This window comes from Plectropomus leopardus, chromosome 2 (genome assembly GCF_026936395.1).
Source record: "Plectropomus leopardus strain MGB_pleo_1.0 chromosome 2, ASM2693639v1, whole genome shotgun sequence".
Lineage (NCBI taxonomy): Eukaryota > Metazoa > Chordata > Actinopteri > Perciformes > Serranidae > Plectropomus > Plectropomus leopardus.
The window spans coordinates 15,629,188-15,649,792 of NC_142177.1; the positions used below are offsets into that span (position 1 = coordinate 15,629,188).

Genomic DNA, 20,605 nt, shown 5'->3' on the forward strand with positions numbered 1-20,605 from the left:
TCTGCTCAGCTTTGGAGTTGTTTGCCGTGTCCTGATCCATGATGAAGACTTAATCGTGGATATATTTTTCCAGATGATCCAGCTCGTACGTGTCGTTATTCAGAATATGATGTTTTATTGAAGAGATGAATAGGGAAAAGATGTGGAGAAAGTAGAAACGTTTTGAGGAATGAAGAAAGTTTGTATACGTAGTATAACTGGAAGTCGCCATCTTGATTCTCGCACCGTCTCACGACACTTCGACAGCAGCTCAGCCTATAAATTGTCTGAATTTCTAGAAAACGTGCCGAAAGAGACACTTCAAAGGATAACAGAAGTGTCATTTAGAGTTATAGCCCATTTGCACGTCTATGTCTCAATTACATTTCCCTCACTCATCGCAAATGCAATTATACCTGTATCATAAGGTTTTATACACATTTTCAGCAATTAAATGCATTATTGTCAAATGTTTGCACTGCTGTCTGGTTAACAAAACAAGCATTTAGAAAAAAACAACAAGACTTGAAATATGATAATTAAATCTGCAAGGAGACATATTGAGGCATCATTTCCCAAGAGAGACTTCCAACTGTCCCCCTGTTCAGGCCTGCAAAGTAACTAAGCACATATTCATGTATTGTAGCCTGCAACTCTTGAATTTTTCCATTTTATTATAAAAAAAAACAGCTGGCTCCTACATTATCCACAATGCAACTTGATTATAGTGAAAACTTCAATTTCAGTGTGCTATGCTAGACGCAGCTAATGTAGCACCCTTGGCCCTGCTCAAGCCAAGATGATGAGTGGCCTTTAGGAATTTGATAAACTCACTTCTCTCGAACTCCACAACGCCAGATTTTTTTAAGTTTTCAAATTTGTTTTCATCATTTGAGTTCATTTGTCAGTGTGTACGTAGCTCCCTCTGGAGCCACAAAAGGCCAACATTTTAATGAATGCAAGACAAGGCAATGCAACATGAAAACTTGCACACACATTTTTAAAAATGCAAATTGAGTTATGATATCCAGGATTATTTTTATTTTTTTCATATACACGAACATACAGCAGCAAATTGCTTCCTTGTGCAGACATAATGTAGACAACAGTGATATATTGAGATTAGATATTGGGAAGACTATTTAAAAAACATCTTTTTGCCCTTAGACAAGAACTGGCCTGTCATCGGTTTTCCTTTAATTGTCACTCATGTCTAACTTTAAAAAAGGGAAAAACTTTGAGCCTGAAGGATGTGGTAGCCAGCATTTAGAATAAAAGTCAATTTTGGGCAAGATTGAAAAAAATGTATATAGTTATTTATTTAGATATTGTTTTATTTGTTTTCATTCAAAGAGCTGCAAATTTTGTCTGTTAACCCATATGTGTTAAGGCCTATATAAGATGGGCAGTGAAGGGATCTGTGGTGGTGTTGGTTGTTGCTGACAGATGCTGTTGGCAGTTCAACAAAGTGTGGTTATTGATGTATTGTGTTCTTCACTGGTAGAGTTTCTTGATAAAAGTATTGGTGTTGGTTCAAAGAAAATATAACAATGCAACCCACTATGAGTCAGTAACACTGTGCTAGGTTTGGAAGGAGCTAAGTGATATAGACTGTGCCCATACACAAAAGTACCAGGTGAGGTAAGTTATGAACGGTAAAGTTTACTTAGATAAATTTGCACACAACAATTTGAAACACATTTGCATAAACATGTATGGGGAAAAAATGGGCCCTTCAAAATAAATGAGTCTTTGTTTTTGTTTTTGTCAATAGTCCTTAAAGTCTGTCTGCTTTGTGATCACTTTTAGTGTTAGTCAATACACTGTCAGTGGTTCGCCTTTAAAATGTTTGTCACAGGTCCTGCAATAGTTTTGGAAGAGTATGCACTCTTGGATGAATGTGTGTAGCAGTCCAGGCGACTGGCACTGTCCTACCACCGGGTGAAGTATGCGATGGGTCAGTTCTACGTCCTGTCAGGATCACACTGGGAGGCTCGCCATCAGTGGAAAGGGATCTTCTGAGAGGTTCTCACTCTGTCCGTAAGACCTGACCTGTTTTTGCAAACAGGACTGTAAGATTTTGTTCTATATGTCAATATGTTTTACAACAATCATACTAATGCATGATAACCATGTAACATAAAGCACCACATGCTGCATAATACTCAGTGATAACAAGTTCAGGCCTATTTATCACACTCTAGTTCAAAACTTTACATCTCAGTTCAATTTCTGAACGACCATGCAGTAGAACCAGCATACCATCATAAACTAGAGTACTAATTCAATAACAGGGCTATACTAACCATCTGCAATAGCATCAGGCTATACTTTATCCTTTATTAGGAAAAATATTAGGCAACATGCTTCAAATAGCTCTGCTTATGTTTGAAACGCTCATACTATAATGAAAATAGAGATATCAGAAACATAAAACATTACAGTTATTCACAACAGAATTCAAACACTATGGTTTAGCATTTTCACACTCAAAATAATAAGAAAATCACCCTGAAGAACAATTTGGTAATTTTAATAAGCTTCTGTTTACTACCAGTGCTGTGAAATTCACTCAGCTAATTTTGACAACAAAGAAACCCACACAGTGCAGCTGTACTCAGCTAACTTGACCATCTGGTTACTAATTTCAGTTGTATTAGTGCTGCTAATTAACAGCTTTATGCTTTAAACGCTATTAACAATCAATAACCGCAGCGCCGAGGCAATAAACGTTGCCACAACACTCAAAAAACGTGCAGGCGATCTAGCGCTGCACCGCACTTAGCAATGTTAGCATCATGCAGTTCGCTAGCTTACCGAGATAAACAGAGGTGGAAAACCGGACTTTTCCCGAGCTCCCGGTTGTTTCCCCTTAGTTTGCCTTCTGTGTTGGTTCATTAACTCGTTGATACATCTACTTTTATCTACTTTATTAACTTTAATTTCGTCCATTTACTCTCTTCTCTCCTGTCGCCATCAGACATGCTCATTTCCGCTCTTTTCCGCACATACGCAGGCTCACGCAATGACGTCGTGACCTGTCAATCAAGTTCAGATAGGGGAGGGGCTACAGTTCCTGATTGGCTGATCTTTCACTGCCTGTTTGTAAAAGGGACATTACATTGTTCTAATACATTTTTGATTTCTTTTAACCTTGTATTGTCACTGGGTTACAAAAATAAAGCTATGAGTACGGGCCAAGGAGAAGACACCACCGTGAAGAACAGAGTTGCATTTCCATGATGTGCTCTTTTTATTACTTTTATATACATCTGTCTCTTATCAGCAGGACTGAAAAAGAAGAAACAGTCAGCTGTCTGTGAGAGAAAGGCAGCAGTTCAATGTAAAAAAAAAAAAGTAATAATACTTTGTTACAGTACCTAAGTATTTTTTGGGGAGTATCTGTACTTTTTACTGAGTTTTCATCTGTCTGTCAACTCTCTCTATGACCTCACCACATTTATATTCAGACAGGTGACTTTAACTTTCCACACTGTCCTTTTCTGGTAAGATATCTGTACTCTTACACAAGAATTTATTTAAGACAATTCATCTACCACTGGAAAGGTAAGTCTAAGGAAGTGTTCTGAACCACTCCATAAACATAATGTCCCCAATCTGAGTCCAGTGGAAACCTCTGTTGCATATCATCTTTTTTGTGTCTCTGCCAACATTTTCTGTCTCTCCCTCAGCTGTCAAACTGTCCAAAGAAGGCAAACTGTCAAAAAGAATAAGGGTCAAGGGTGCATGAGAGTAAAGTCACCACTGAGTACTAGTACAAAAAAAAAAAAAAGTTAAGCTCGATAGGAAAATCCTACAAGCTCGCAAAATTTGTCCATTTGTGAAACCCCATAAACTCTAATGTCGCCCTCAGAAAGATACCAGAGCACTCTGTTCCTCTCAGCATGACAGCATTTTATTAGACAAATGATGACACACATCACTGTTTGAAGGACAGCAGTATACATTCAGATCAGGTCATCTGTACAGTACAAAGATAGAGAGAGGTGTTGGAGAGGTGATGTATGACATCCAGCTATATTGGCCCAGTGGCCTCAAATGTGTGTGTGCACAGTTCCTCTAGTTGTAGTCTCATTGTGTCTGAGTTATTGATTGACTCCTTGAAATCTTTGGTCTTTCAGGACAGCCTTGATTCATTCTTTTGTTTTCTTTTGTTAGGTCAGTGGGAGCTGACAGTGCTTGATAAAGTAGAACCATTCAGTAATTTTGGCCTCAATAAGAAATGAAAGGTTACACAAAAGATTCACAGTTGAAATGACTGCTGGTTCTAGTCAAATGTTGGATTTGGATTAGTGATACCAGTGTAAACAGACTTTTACAGGTTTATAGCATTCGGTTTTGTGCTTTTTACATCTTTTTTTGCTCCATCAAAGCCATCTGAGCTTGGATCAAACTGCATAATAGTCACTGGGGTGGGTGCAGGGGGTAAACACTTTAATACTGCATTTTGGCATCATGTAACTTCATACAAACACATTCCTTTCATGTCTCAAAACTCTTCCTTAAATAAGATAAGGCGCTGAAATGACTGCATTGAGTAGAACTATCATGGTTGCACCATCTGTAAGGCTTCCCTCAGTTTTTACTCAGTGGAAAGGCGGGCACTGGATACACGAGGTTTTTTAAGCAGCAAAATGTTCCTCAAGTGAGTTTTTACAAACATGTTTCTCCCTCCAAGTGAGATGCACGAGATAAAGCCTTCCAGTAAACAACAGCTTACACCGAACCTAATGAACACAGACTTCACTTGCCATATAAATAAACACCTACACATCACTTTTTTTTAAATTTCAGAACATGACAACAACATCACATCTCATATATGACGCAAAGCGGAGGCAGGGTGGCCTGGTGGCTGCAGAGACATGCGCTCCGCTGGTGTCCAAGTCTCCGGCCCTGCTCAGGATGGACCCTGACCTGTGGACTCCGTGTGTAGAGGAGCCTCTGGGACAACAGAGCTGAATGAACGACGACATTAGTATCAATACATCCAAAATACGTACGGGGAGACACAAAGGAGTCAGTGTAATCCATTAGGTGTGAACGGTGACATCCTGTCCAGGCTGATGTCTGCCTCGCAGTCCGCCAAGTCACAAATCGAGTCGGTGGCGTTGTCATTGTTGTGAGAAAACTGTGAAATCCTGTCAAAAGTCTCCTCATGTTCAATACATTCAACCACGTTGGGGATCATGTTGACATATGCGTTGGCGATTTCCTTGTGGATGAGGGTGTCTTGATTATATGAGACCAGCTCGTTGCTGATGTTGACAGTCTCTACGGGGGTGCTGGAGCAGAAGTTGCGACAGCCCAGCAGGCTGGCGAAGGCCTTCCTAAACTCGGCGTTGAAGGCGTAAATAATGGGGTTCAGGGAGGAGTTGGTCCAGCCGAACCACACGAAGACGTCAAAAGTCGTCTCACTGACGCAGGGCAAACCCGCGTCCTGGTCTGCGGCCGGTCTGTCACAGAACGGGACCATACAGTTGAGGACGAAGAACGGCAACCAGCAACACACAAACACCCCCATGATCACCGAAAGAGTTTTGAACACTTTTGTTTCACGTTTAATTGATGTTTTCAAGGTGTTGTGGTGTTGGCACTCTATTCTGTTTGTCCTGCAACTTTGCGCGTGCTCTGCCGCTCTCTCCAGGGAGGCTATTCGTCTAATTTGTATTTGTGCAATCCGGTATATTCTGGTGTAAGTCACAATCATAATCGCAACGGGGATGTAGAAACTTATCAAAGAGGAGGAGATGGCATACTCTCTGCTCAGGCTGGAGTCGCAGTTTTCCTCTATGTGCCTACTCGTGGAAGAGTTGTGCGTCCCAGTCATGTCGTCACCGCTGGCTTTGTGCCAGTTGAGCTGGACCGGTATGAATGAAATGAGCACAGACAACGTCCAAGCGATACTAATCATAACAAAGGCAACTTGCTGGGTCATCTTCCTCTCGTAGCGGAAGGGGCTCGAGATGGCCCAGTATCTATCCACGCTGATGATGCAGAGGTTGAGGATGGAGGCGGTGGAGCACATAATGTCAAAAGCGACCCAGACGTTACAAAAAGTGCCAAACGGCCAGTACCCCGCCACCTCTGCCACAGCTTTCCAGGGCATCACCAGGACGGCCACGAATAAATCCGATAGAGCCAGGGAGACGATGAAAATGTTGGTGACTTTGGTCCGCAGGTGTCGAAAGCGCAGCACCGCGGAGCACACTAGGATGTTCCCCAGCAGAGTCCATAGGATGAGCATAGACAGCAGACAGCCCGTCACCGTGCGCACCACCATGTCCTTCTTATCGTCCTTAGTTGCCTCCGTTTCGGTGCTATTCCACATAATCTCGCCGAGGGGAGACGGCACGGAGTCAATCCCCTGCACCGATGAGAGATACTTGGCTGGGTTCTCCATGTGGCTCTTCAAGTAAAACTGCAGCCCATTGCTCCGCGAGCGGGGACGGGCGCAGTTATCAGCCATTCACCGTATTGTCTCCATTCACCCGCTCTACCGCCAGCCTTATGTGGAGTGCAAAACAGACGAGAGGAGAGAAGTGAGCGCGTTAAAGCTGAGCCGAGCGACGTGCCAGGTGCGCTTAGGGGCTGAAACGCAGCAAGTAGTGGCGAGCGCATGTTGCGAACCTTGCCGGTCCGGTCGTCTGACCTGGCTATCTCTGTGAATCTCTCAGTCCAAGGTATCCTGAGCGTGGTGTGGGCGAGGAGGGAGCCCCTACAGCCTAACGCACACTAACATAACCAGGACTAGGCGCATAGAGCAGCACGCCTCCTTTGTGCGCGGTGTTACGCACAACATGCGTTAGAACAGGGGTGTGAGTGCGTTTTCATGAACTCAAAACCAGTCGAGAGCTATCTTATAATTGTGTATTGTCCATCCTCTCCATGCGCATTGTCTACATTATACTGCAGGAAAAGGAGGAACAATATGGAGTGTTTTGTGCAGGGTCAAACAAAGACAAAACTATTCATAAACAGCAACTGGGTGCATTTAACTGAATATTATGTTCTGCACAAAATTGCAGACACCATACAACATACATTAAACACAATAAAGGGGAGGAACTGTAACTGTAAAGGGAATACATGCAGTCTAACGTATCAGCACCGACAGAGCTGTCCATGGTGCTGAAAATGCCTTCATAGTCCTCCCTGAAAGCAACGACTTCACATACTTATCTATCTATCTATCTATCTATCTCACGTACAAGGTGTTAGTTATGTTGCCTTAAAACATGAATGAGTTCGAATTTGATTCACAATTTTAATACTAGCACCGTAATCTGCCTCTGGAGTCCTACTGCAGCTGAGGGTAGGACTCCAGTGCATCGTAAAACCACTCTCCCTCTCTCTGTCTCTCTCTCTTTCCCCCTCGTCATCGTGATATGAAGCCACAGTATAATTTTAATGTGTACGCCTTAATTATAAAAGCCAACAGGGACACATCAATCTTTTTAACACTAAATCCTGGCGGTCGTTTACCCCCGACGACCGCCGTCTGGAGGTCATAGCTCACCCACTTTTCGGCGTAACCCCAAACAGGTGAGTCACATTCACACTCTCAGCGGGCATGTGGAGCCACGAGCTCCGAGTGCGCTCCGCTGCGTCTGTGTGTCTGCAGCAACAGCAGCAGTGCCGTTTCCGGCTTTAAGACGTCACGGATATTTTTAGACGTGTCTGCCTGCTTGTCAAATCGTTGTGACATTACGTCAAAAATAATCTCCCGTCGCCCTATGCCAAATTCTCTGGAGTAACCTATAATCTCGGGATGTCAGGAAGCAACTTGTTCCCGGTCGGCACAACGTTTAGTTGTTCACATACAAACATAACTACAGATGTTACCACAGTCAGTGAATTATTATGGTGAGTGATCAAATGTGTGATGGACCTGTTTGTCTGACCATGGCCACACACGATAATATTGGTCTAAAACTGTTTATGTAGAATATTATTGTTGCATTTAAGAAAAATCACAGAGTACAATGAATGGAATGTATATTAATTAGAAATGTATATTAACTCACAACCTAAAGTCACAGATGGGTTTTACTTTTATTTACCATCCGGTATATTTTTATATTCCCCTAAATTTAACGCTACATAAATTTTTATTAAGATATTTAGACGAAGCAGGTATTGAGGAAGAAGTGATGGCGCAATAATCTACACTCCTGCAGTGCAGAAGCTTTTGGATTGTCCCATCAGACTCAAGGAAAACATAAACAGGTGGCGCCACCTTATGATGTAAATGTGCGCTACAGTTGCTGCCTATTCAGAAGTTCAGCGTAAATATAGGACCAGTCAGCATAGAGATTCTCAGTGTGAAGAAGAGCAGATGATATAAGATATCTGACTCATCTTGTATATGAAAAAAGAAAACTATTCTTTATTTTAAATGGTATACATTCATCACTATTGTACACATAATTTCATATGAGCACCATTTCATTGGAATTTCAAAAAATCGTATCACAGTGTCTGAATGATTTTGATTTAGTATTTACAAAGATTATATAATATTGCAATTTGCACCTAAAATAAACAAGGATCTTACCACAAGTTGGCACATAGTGAGAAGACATACAGCGGATAGCACCGGGTTGAGAACTGGCTGGACGTCTGACTGAAATTACACATTGATTTGATATGAAATTTTACAGTACAAGTACACAGTCTATGTCAAAAAGAAACAAGTAATGTCACAGACTGGGCTAGGTTTTATTGCTGATCTTCAGGTGTAAACATGCTATTTCTAGCGATTGTCATCACAGCAACATTTGTTTTGATCATGGGCAGAGTATAAGACCAGGGGCCCCTGGGAGCAGATATGCAAAATGCCCCATTACCTCTTACATAGGACCTATATACACAATTTAATGGTGGTTTTACATCTTTTTTTTGTTTCTGATTTGCTGTCATTTTGCATCTTTGTTATGCATCGTTTTGAGATTTTGTGTCTTTCTGGGGTTGTTTTGCTCTTTTTTATAGTTATTTTGGAGTGTTTTTGTAATAATTTGTGTATTTTCACAGTTCCTTTGCATGTCTTTGGGGTTTTTTTAAGTCTCTTCCTGGTTGGTACGTTTTTATTTGAGTGACATTTTGCAGGTGAAGATCAGGGGAGGCCCTAACACAGTGGGCCCCTGTGCCTGTGCCAGGTAGGCCAATTTAGCAATCTTTCTATGGGAGTAATAATCCTGGAATTATTCTTATAAAAGACTCCCACTTCCAACAATATAGATGCACCAGATCTGAACAATATAAAACATTTTCATTACATGAATTGGAAACATTTTTTGTTATCTCACCTAGTACTTCTCGATATAATATGGATCACAGGACTCTGACATACTCAAAACAGTGCTACCTAGTAACATAATGTTTAAAACAACTTACCGTTCAACTTGAGAAAACAGAGAATCAGCAAACATAAAAAAAAACATTGATGAACCTTAAATGACTGAGAGGCCGAGAACTATAGTCCAACTCATAACGATTATTCAAAATATAGTGGTAAGATTGCCACTATCTTTGTAGCTCAAGTGTTGCATACTCTTCCATGAAACTTGAACTACTAAGAGAAGTAAATGAGAACCACGTCCATATACAGTGTCAGCATTTCACTTGCTGATAAAATATGACTCAAGTGTGGCTCTTTTGAATACAGTACTATTATCTTATTACATGTTTGAGATGAGCAAATGTTACACTGGTTTACCGCAGTATTTTGTAAGTATCTATTATATACTTTGAGCTACTAATAGCATATGCGTGTCAGATGCAGCATATACATTTTAAAAGATGAACCAGTGAGGAAAGCCCACTGAAATCTGACTACAGAACAATAAGCACAAAAGGCTCTTTTGAAATTCTTGAAACCAAAGTTCCTTTTCATAAACATTTTTTAATAAGCCTTGTATTATACAAGGTAAGTCTTCAAGGACCGTAGGCTAATAGGTTCATCTCCCTCTGTAATCCCCACACTGAGGGATCTATAGTTTGTTTGTCTCTGCAGCTTGTTTTCAAGTCTGCTGGAGTGTGACCCAGACTGCCTCCTGAACGGCTGACCTGCGCTGTGAGACACTCTCGGGAGCCGGTGGTGACAAGTGTTCTTGTGCATGTTATCTGGAGTCGTCAGTCATCTGCTCCTCTGTCAGACCCGGCGGAACACCTCGAAGAGGGAGGCGACTGAGTGCATGCGGTAGAAAAGGTTCAAAGGAATGGCGAAATTGAGAACTGTGGTCCATATGCTGAAGCCAAATGTCTCCTGTTCCAAACCGTTGTCGTACTGTGGCCGGCAGCCAAAGGCAGGAAGGATCCACAGCTGAAAAAAAGAATGAAAAAAATTAATTAAACCTGCATTCACTGATTCTTTTAAGGACAGTGCAAAAAGATGACTCACAACATTGACATATTATCATCTTATAAGCATGTTAGCGAGCAGTTGTCCATTTAAACAAATAGCAGAAGTTGTGATTCTAACAACGTTCACTCTCCCTTAACTCTGCTTTGGTTGCCACTCACTCTTAGAGGGGGAGTTTACTCCAAAGATACACACTGTTACTCTCAACTGTAGTGCTATTTATCAGTCTAGATTGTTTTGGTCCGAGTTGCAGAGTGTTTGAAATATCAGCCGTAAAGGTGTCTGCCGTCTCTCCAATGTAATGGAACTAGATGGCACTCGACTTGTGCTGCTTAAAGCACCAGAAAAATTCAACAGCAATGTCTCTTTCCAGAAATCATGATGTGGTTACTCAAGATAATCCACAGACACCCAGGTAAAAGTAAAGCATGTGTTTTTAATTTGGGCGTGACCTGTCCCTTTAAAGGAAACATCTGGCTCTTTAGTTGCTGAATGGCCTGCTATGCACCAGCTTATCGCTGACTTTGCTGGACAGTTAACAATACAATGCTTTCTTTAGATCATTTTACTAAAAGCAGCTGCCAGCCATGTTAATGAGAATGAAAACAAAAATAATGAGCTGAAAGGAGCTAAAAAGCTCTACAGGAAATTTTGAAATCGCATCTGATTTAGGTTCTAATTTTAAGTAGACATCCGGTCAATGAAAAATATATGTTTCAAATAGCTGGTTGTCATTATTTAGAGTTTTTTACACAAAAAAACCTAATTTAATCTCATCTACATTCAATTATCAGGTACAAAAATGCTTACCGAAATGTTGCACATTATCTGGAAGACAGCAATGTTCTTCAGGATTTGCCTCTTTATATTTGGGGGCTCCTTTACATTGTTTCCCACAGGCAACGGCACCTCAGAGGGTTTCCTTGGACATCTGTACACCTGTCCGCTCTCCTCCTGCTCGTTCTCCATGTTGACACAGCTTCTGTCTGGAGTCTCATAGGCGCGGTTAATGATGCCGTTGAACGGCGGGGCCAAAGAGGATGTCACTGAGAAGATTTCTGGAGCAGTTGGTAACTCATGGTCCTCCCTCTCGCCATCCTCTTGCTGGCGATACAAGGACTCTACGATGAAGAGGTTCTGGATGCACTTCTCGAGCACAATCAGGAGAGAGTAGATGAGGTTGGTCCAGCGATAGGGAGGATTGCTTTCAGCGCCTAACACGGACACTATGCTGCACCAGGACATGAGCCAGGAGCCGATGGAGGACCCAAACAGCAGCTCTGTGTCCAGCTGTCTGGATGGGTTTTTGGAGGTGTCCAGTGGCATGTGGTCCGCTCGGTATATGAGCAGACCTGAAGCGCCGGCAGAGCACATAAACACCAGCATGACAATGCCATAAATGTAGAACATGGAAATGGCTGACTGACGCGATTGGAGGGATCCCTCCACATGGGTGACATAGACCACCAGGATCCCAATAGTGCTGGCCAGTGCAAGTAGACCCAGAATGGGGCCCACAGTCAGGCCCTGAGTTTTGGTAGCCAGCCTCTTCCTGTTTGAGGAAAGATCAATGGTCCGTCCGATGTTCTTCCACATGACGAACAGCATAGCAGAGACAAAGATGTGGTACTCGACGTTGAAGGGATAGAGATAGAAGAGGCTGCTGGAGAACATGGAGCAGGTGCTGGTGGTGCAGTTACAATGAGGCTCCGAGTGCACTGCAAAACAAAACAGATCCAGATTAACATTTTTTGTCTATCATGTTAAACAACATTAACAAAACTGCCTCCATCTGTCAGGACATAATACTGACATTTTCAAACCATGACACCAAAGAAAAAAATAAGATCCAATTATCAATGTGGAAACAGGACAGTTTCCTCAAACAAAACAAACGTTGGTGTCCCTTCTTGCACACTGCTTCACAATTTGCTTCAAAGTTCAGTTCTGAGTCAATAACTGTCCCCAGATATCTGCTTGCACACACTCCACTGTCTGACACTTTATAGATATGACTTCATGTACGTGGGCAAAATCAATTATATTGTCTCTGGTTTTAGATAGGATTAATTAAAGATAGGACTCCACACAACACCTGACAAAGTCTTCAATGAGAGGATCTTGGCCAGTCTCGTGGTCTTAGAGCCTAACAGAGTCATTTGAATATAAATGGATGTCAAAGGGTTTGTTGACCTCCTTTTGCTCCGGTGTAATCTTATTTATGCAGTTATACACAGTTTGCTCTGGATACTGCCTTGTACGGAGAGCATCAGCAGCCCAGACATCTATTTAATGAGGCATGCATTTTTGTCATCTGACAAAGTAATGTCGACTTGTCAGCAGGGTTGGAAATTAACTTTTTAGTCCATTTGCCACTGTGTCTGGTGGACTCCAAAATCCACCAGCCACTCAACAGATAACCATTGTTTTTTTTGGCTGGTGAGTGAAGCAAATCTAGTAGCCACTTGCATATTTTAACAGCATTTGGTTGGTGGCTGGTGCTAATTTCCAACCCAGTTTGTCAGTGAATACTGCATATATACTAGTTGCAGCCAGTTCAACTACAGTGATATTTTTTCCTTTGTATTATTTGCATAAAATCAGAGGGCTGAAAAGGTCAAATTATCACGAATTCACAAGAGAAAAAAGCAAAGATAATTAGTTTTTTTTTTTTAATTATCCAATTGCAGTTAGTTTCAATGACAATGCCATTGCGATATTATTTAAAATATTAGAGACAATTATCATTTTTCCAGCTTCATTCCCATTGTCATTGAAAAACATACTAAAAAGATTATGACGTGATTTTTGCAGGGGTCTGTACCAAACAAGCACGTTTTATTAAGTCTGTAGCATATAATGTGTGAGCAAGGACATCTCTGCAGCACGACAGTATTTTGCTTACAGTAGTATTTTGACACATTTCAAATTTAACAAATACTGCACCTCCTGTGATTTGATATTACAGAGGGACATATTGCAGTTTCAATAAAATTACAATTAATTGTTAGATAAGATGATTGTATGATAAAATAAACACAATCTTGTGTAGAAGAAATATCACATCAGACGTCCTGTGAATCTGATTTTTTTTAATCCATTGTGGGTTACTGCTGCACACAAATATCAACCCAAAAATTTGAATCACTACAATAACAATGCCAGAAAGCACTGTCTCTAAACTCACACTAAATTAAAAGTGTCCAGTGTGTAGAATTTAGTGGCATCTAGGGATGAGGTTGCAGAACTAAAACTTCTTCCATGTGAGACTTTCATGGCATGTGGGAGAACTATAGGAGCCAAAGCAAAAACAAAAATGGCCTAATCTTGATCCGGTACTTAGTTTGTCTGTTCTGGGCTACTGACGCACAACCTGGTGGACTCTATAGAAGAGGTCCTGCTCTGCATGTAGATAAACATATGAGATGTTTAAGGTAAAGAAAACAGGATTCTTATTCTTATTCTCTAATTCTTTTTTAGGTAATTATACACTGATGAAAACATCTCACAACCAACCAGGACTGTCCTTTTTATCAATTTCTTGATTGACATTTTTTTTATGCATTTGGATTTGTGATAAAATTTAAATTTTTGACCAGCAGCCTATAAAATCAAAGTTTCAATTATGATTATTTTTAATTATTAAGAATGTGCAATCTTTTGCACCACAGGCCTTTCTTCAAATCTTTACATCTTGATGGTCAGTAATCATCAGCCCTGTTCCATTGAGTTTACTTTGAAATTTCACCCATCAGCTGAATGTCTGAGCATCTGAGATGGTGACGACAATACAGTTCTTATACTTCCTCCTCATCAAGCCCACCACAACATGCCGAGGTAATGCTAATGCCTTCTAGTGATCAACTTCACAAAACCCTGCCGTGTGCCCCTCTCATCCCCTCCTACTCCTCACCCTCCCAGAGGCCACCTCTATGGTACTGCAGCCTTTAATTAAAAAAGGAACAACAGTCAGGGTGCAGCCAGCCTCACAGTCAGCCGGATATGAGGAGGTGCAGCCGAACCCCCCAACCCTAGGCTTAGATGTATCAGTTACTGTAATTGCAGCACCCTTGGGAGTAAGCAGCCTGGGGACAAAGCCGTCTGAGGTCAAGCGGGGGGTTGTCCAGGAGGGTGGTTGTGGCTGAAGTGTGGGGAAAGGGCATGGGAGGGGGCCTGAGCACTAGCAACACTGTGTGTCTCCTGAAACCTAATAGAGAGCCGTTCAACACAAACAAGACCCACTGGGCTGCCGAGCTAACCTCCCTTCCCCTTGCAAACCCTCCTCTCCTTCCTTTTCCTTTCATCCATTGAAGTGAGCTCTCAAGTGGACTATTGTATTTGTCTTCCAGGTACAAGCCAGCAATCAACCCCTTGGCCCTTACCTATGGTGAGGTTTCCGTAGCCCAGGGCAGAGAGTCTTCTCTTATGATTGTTCAAGAAGTGCTCGGCCTCTGACATCACGCCATTGCACCACAGAAGGAGGTTGGTAAAGACTGCGTGGATTACGCCAAATCTGAGGACACAAATAATTGAAAATGAGCTGTCAATCTAAGAGCATGTGGCAGTGTTAGGATACAGGCCGCCGTGATGCACATGCACTTAGCTTCTATATTTTCTTTATTCGCTGAGGATGTGACATTAAACATGTCTTTTGACAACAACTGTGCCTTTTTTAATTATAATATCACTCATTTCACATACCTCTCAAACGTTTCAAAGCTCTTGATGACATCCTTGATGTGAAACCAGAGAAAATGCACCTAAACAGAACATACACAAAAAATAAAATCTTAAAAGCTATAGAAAACATTATCCAAAATATTACTTATTAAAGGGTGACTTTTGTATTATTATTTTGGACCCTATTTATGATGTTGTTGTGTCTAAGTGACTAATGGAGACAACTGTTTTTTAAAATTATGCAGTATTGAAAGTGCTGCAGCCAAAAGTTACATAAACTTTAAATCTAAACTTAAACCTTTTGTTAAAGAGTCAGATCCTTTTTATTTAAGAAGAAACAGTCCTGAAATTGCTAACATCAAACCCACCAGAGTCCATTTAAATAAACAATAATTTCATAATTGAAAAACACTCCTTAATAAAGCTAAAGTTGAATAAATAAATAGAATTCATAAATCCATCTTAGTTTGTCTTTTCATTGTTCCAACAATCTCCAGTTCTGGTTTGGTGGAAATAAATCCTGAATTCACCCAGTAAAATGTAAAAATATACTGGCTCTATACATGCTAAAATCATTGATTATTTAAATGCGGCCTGGTGGGTTTGGCAATGGCAATTTTTAGGTTGTTTCTGGGTAAACAAAAGGATCTTACACTTTAACAAAGATCACTCTCTGTAGGGATCCTTTCCATAATGTTGTCAGACACTTAAAGTAACATTCTGAGCCTGTCAATTAGCAAAAACAAGCACTTTTAGTGGATGTAAATTGACAGTGCACAAATGCCCCAAGTGGTTGCACTGCAGCCTGTTTTGCAACTGTTGGCTGCAGCCCTCTCACTTAATATATTGGTCCAATTTCAAAAATTAGCTCTGTGCAGTGGTAAATAAAACACAAGACATGGGGACCAGGTTAAAGAATATCAAAGTCACTCTTTAAAACACGTTTTATAGAAAGCAAAATTGACTAAAGTATGATTTAAATCCCATTACCATGAGGATTTCCCATGTCAGTTACACTCAAATAACATGGACAATGACAGGATTATATTGTTGCAGCAACTCTGTACTCGCCCCAACACAACAAAGAGCACATTATCCAAAGACCTACCCGGTTAAGTGGTGCACAGAGGGAAAAAAGACACAGTGTCTAACACTGCTGAAAGATTATCACTTTATTGAAATTAAAGTGGGGTTGTAAACTTACCTGTGCTATGGTGTGAGTTGCATGGATGACAGGATATACCCCGAGCACAGCCGACACACAAGACTGATAGCCAACATAATACCCGATTCGGAAAGCGTCCATGATCAGTGAAAGGAGTGCAAGGAGAGTCAAACCACCTACCAAGAAAAAAAAAAAGAAAAAAGTTATTAATGACACATTCTGGCTCCTTTTGGTTCTTTTAATACTCTGTCATACACAGTTCCCAAGAAATGTCCTCTGTAATCTCCAAACACAAGGAAAAGAATAACTTCAGTTCGCTATTTTACGTAATTATTGCTGTGATCCTGCGCGTAATGTTACAGTCTCACCTCTTATCCAGCATGTGGTGGCGTGGACATCTTTCTCAGTCCGCGTGTTCTTCTGTCTGTCCCGCACCAGGATGTACCACATCATCCACATCAGCTGGAGGATCATGAGGCAGGTGACGAAGGACAGCAGGTGCTCTTCCTTGACAGAGGGGCCGTGGTACGCGATAGCCAGCATCAACGCCGCCCCGATCAGCAGCAAATTGGTCCCGTACTGAGCGCTGAGGATCTCTGCGCTCTTCCTCGGATACTCCCCTGACAGACGGAGTTTTAGTTTGTTGAACATCTTCTTGTCTTGCTCGGAGCTGGACGATGAGGACGAACTGTGACAATACTTGTTCAGACACATAATATCCAGGCCGCCGTGCTCCACCATTGTGAGAGACATGTAGAAAAATAGCGAGAGAAGAGAAAAGTCAAAGCCGCGCGCTATAAGAGCATTTGTGGGAGGCCAGGTGCCTAACCTGTTGCTACAAGGTAGGGATTCAGACGAATAGGTTCCGTGCCAAACATGCTCATTCAATCTTCAAGGTCCGGCTCAGTGGTCACGCGTAGTTTCAATGCCCAGCCTCGCCGAGGATGGACTTGATAGATGCATTGTCATCTTGTAACCCTGAAACTGAAAGATCTGGTCGTGCAACTGGCTCGCTGAGTCACTGAAAATGGGAGATTGCGTTTCAGTCCTTGGCGACCCCAGACCCCCGTCCTCTTGAAACTCCCATATGTTTCAGAGAAATCACTGGGCCCGCTGTGCCAACCATTCACTGCCCGAAGAAGCAAAAACACTAAGTACGAGTTATCCACAATAACAGAAAAAACGAGCTTCTCCCAAATCCACCTCTTCCGAGCAGCTGCCAGAGAGCCTTTCCAAGTCTGCTGAAATCCTCTCAGGGTGGCTATCGGGTGTTAAGCATACAGTCCTGGATGAGATGAAGAGGAAGATGACATTTCACAAACCCGCGAGTTTTACATGTTTGGGGGCACGTGATCTGTCTGTGAACTGACAGCGCTTCAAATCCAAGTGCCACCGCCTTAAATCCTTATGTCCGCTTGTGGTTGAGATGTGGTGGTTAACAATTTGCTCCCGAGGTAAAAAAAAAAAAAAAAAAAGAATCAGATTTCAATGGTCAAATTCACAATGGCTTTTTGTGAGTGGTTGTCAAAGACGAGAAAACTGAGATCGTTAGCATTGAGAGCTCTTCTGGATATGATCATGTAATCTCTGGTTCAGTATAAATAGTTTGGGCGGATGCGCGCAATCAGCATAACAGTAGGATTGCTCAATTTAGACTGAGAGGTGATTGCTGTGATGTGGGAATGGTGATCAGGGCCTTTTAATCACTAACTTACTGGGGGACAAAAAACAGATATGGATCAGTTGAAATAAACTGCTCAATTAAAAGGTGAACAGTTAGTGAAATGGGCAAAGCGCAGTTCACAATAGCTCCCATTCTGCTTTAGGAGTTTTCTTCGCTCGTGAGTGAAACGCAAGTGGTGGTTCAAATAGGGAGAGGGTCCTTACATGGATATTTGTTAGTTAATCAGTGCAACAACAGTAACTGATTTCTTAATCATATTCATTCCGAAATAGTGTTTATACTATACAGGAAATAGATTTTTATTTATAGACCTACTTATCCATTTCACACAAACCAACATGTAAGAGGCCATGTTATTTAGGTGTGGGGTACGTTTTTGTATCTTTTACTTAGGTATAAATATGTAAAGACAATTAGGAAATTGTTTTTAAACTAAATGTACTCAATGCAAGAAAAAAAATAACTAAAAGGAAAATCAATATCTCCTCATATTTGAGAAGCTGGAACCATGAACATTTTTTGCATGAAAAACGACGTAAACATCATTAAACTATTTGCTATTGTTAGAGGCCTATTGTTTCTAGTTGTGATTAGAATATTAATTTTCTAATCAATCAATTAAAACAAACGTTTAAGTTGTATATTTTCATGTAAAAAATTATAATATGTAAATATAAGCAAAAATTGTAATTTGTAATGGAAATAGTAGCTAAGTTATTAAATGACTGTAATGGAGTAAAAAGTCGAATTATTGCGCATGAAGTGTAGTGAAGTACAAGTTTAAAATAAATAAATTTAGAAAAGTCAAGTAGAGTAGAACTACCTCAAATTTGTCTTTAAGTGCAGTACTTAACGATGTGACACATGAGCAATTTGTTGACATGTTCAGTCTTGCTGCAACTGCTGAGAGGATAATCATGTCGCATGCAGTCTGCACGCGCGACACAGCGATAAGGGCCGCGCGCAAGGAAACAAGCGTTTGCGCACAGAGCATTAACCTATCGCGAGGAACACTCAACGGGGGCATCACGAGGACTGCAGACCTGATCAATCTCTGAGTATCGATTTTTTAATCAACGAGAATCAGCGTTACAAAGAAAAAGAGTGGCCTTAGATCTGTTTATCATCATAGCACTTTAATGGGCCATTGACTCAGACATTTTGATTTAATCTGCTCGCAGCTCGCTGTGATTTGCACTTCACGAACATTCCCAAAACAACCTCACTGAATCTGAGTGCAATCAACATAAGTGTGATTAGGATTTATTGTCAATTTTACAAAAAAGAAAAAGGAAAAAAAAGCGCAAACTAGGATACAGGAATTGACACCGTTAAATTGACAGATTACTGAAATAATTAACAAACTACATGTTCTTAATGACACCTGTCAAAAAAGTATAAATCCTTTTCTTGTGTGCGCTGTAACCACAGACGCAGGGGAGGTGACGCCCTTATTATGTGCATTTAGGCTACATCATAATTTGATTCGGAAAAGGCACAAATTGGTGCTTAATAAGTGACCAGAATGCAGAAAAATCAATTTTCATGCTTATATTTTTTGGTTGTTGGTTGTTGTTTTTTTTTCAAAGCTGTGTACTGGGTCGTTTTACTTTTATTTTTGTTTTGTTGTCAGGAAAACAGTGTTAATGTTGTCTGGTGTCATAGAATTTCAGCTATTTCACATTAATAGAAAAATACAAAACAACATTTAAACAAACTGCAAAGCCAAACACTACAAATCAAATTTGAATTCAATTGTATAAAATGTGTAACAATCTGAAATGAAACACTGCATGTTTACTCCTGATACTTCTCTACACTTTTACTTCAGTGAAATTCAAGTTTGTTTATGTGGCAGCATAATTATTATTTTTTAAATTTTCTTATGTTTTATTTAGTTTCACAACAATGGACAGATGACTGTTCATTATACAATTGTTCACAGCTTTCTCTGTCTACCCACCTCCTTATTCTCCACAACCACAGTCTACCCCATGGCACAGCAACACCCAAAAATGTAAATAAATTAATACAATTTAAAAAGCACAACTTTTTCTCAGTGGTTATCTTAATACTTAATCCAGTATGGCAGTGAGTTTACTGCTTTATGTTAAACATCTAACAAACTGGAGAGAGGAGCAATGTAAAAAGCCTAACTTTATATGTCTACCATACAGCATATTTCTGCTTTCTATCTGGGGATTAGAGGAAATTCTTTCTTTGTGATAAACAGACCTTGAAAAAACAGTTGATGGGATCCACAGAGATCAGATAATAATATTATTTTGAGCTCTTTGTCTATTAGAATGATCTCTCTCAATACAACTTCTTCTTTTTTTTGGTGTAATGTGATCCTGTAGCTGTAGTGAGTTTTGGATCACATTACATCACAAGTAGCTCTTGTCATGTGTTTGTGGATTAAAAGTTTGAAACAAATATATCAGTATCACCCATAACAATGGCTTAAAATAAGCATACACCTGTGTCAACATTCCTCTGACAGTGTAAAAAAAAAACTGACCATTATTCACATTATCGAGCATTGCTACATCATGGTACAGACTGGCATTTTACTGGTTCATAAACTGGCAACAAAGTCTGTATTATACTTCAGTAAATGTTGTGTTGATAATGTGTGTTAAAGCTCAGAGAGTGCAAAAGAAATCTTTACTAAATGAAATGTTCATCAATTTGCAAGTGCCATGTTGTAATC

General features: G+C 40.7%; 2 protein-coding genes across 2 annotated transcripts; both read right to left on the bottom strand.

The window, feature by feature from the left end:
• Positions 1-3,879: 3,879 nt before the first annotated feature.
• drd5a (dopamine receptor D5a) lies at positions 3,880-7,313 on the bottom strand. The gene has a single exon (XM_042504246.2). It carries the CDS (start codon positions 6,467-6,469, stop codon positions 5,021-5,023), a length of 1,449 nt encoding a protein of 482 aa, XP_042360180.1. The 5' UTR covers positions 6,470-7,313; the 3' UTR covers positions 3,880-5,020.
• A 1,389-nt stretch (positions 7,314-8,702) lies between these two features.
• On the bottom strand, positions 8,703-20,455 carry otop1 (otopetrin 1). The gene is made up of 6 exons (XM_042501588.2): positions 16,577-20,455; positions 16,248-16,384; positions 15,065-15,123; positions 14,746-14,876; positions 11,174-12,081; positions 8,703-10,324 (listed from the first exon to the last, which is right to left on the bottom strand). The coding sequence occupies exons 1-6, from the start codon at positions 16,959-16,961 to the stop codon at positions 10,154-10,156; spliced, it is 1,791 nt and encodes a 596-aa protein (XP_042357522.1). The 5' UTR covers positions 16,962-20,455; the 3' UTR covers positions 8,703-10,153.
• Between the last annotated feature and the right edge of the window lie 150 nt (positions 20,456-20,605).

Coding starts and splice junctions, on each gene's coding strand:
- drd5a (XM_042504246.2), bottom strand. CDS start 6,469: ATGGCTGATAACTGCGCCCGTCCCCGCTCGCGGAGCAATGGGCTGCAG.
- otop1 (XM_042501588.2), bottom strand. CDS start 16,961: ATGTCTCTCACAATGGTGGAGCACGGCGGCCTGGATATTATGTGTCTG. Junction 15,124..16,247: donor CAACTCACACCATAGCACAG/GTAAGTTTACAA, acceptor TGTTCTGTTTAG/GTGCATTTTCTCTGGTTTCA. Junction 14,877..15,064: donor AGCTTTGAAACGTTTGAGAG/GTATGTGAAATG, acceptor TTGTGTCCTCAG/ATTTGGCGTAATCCACGCAG.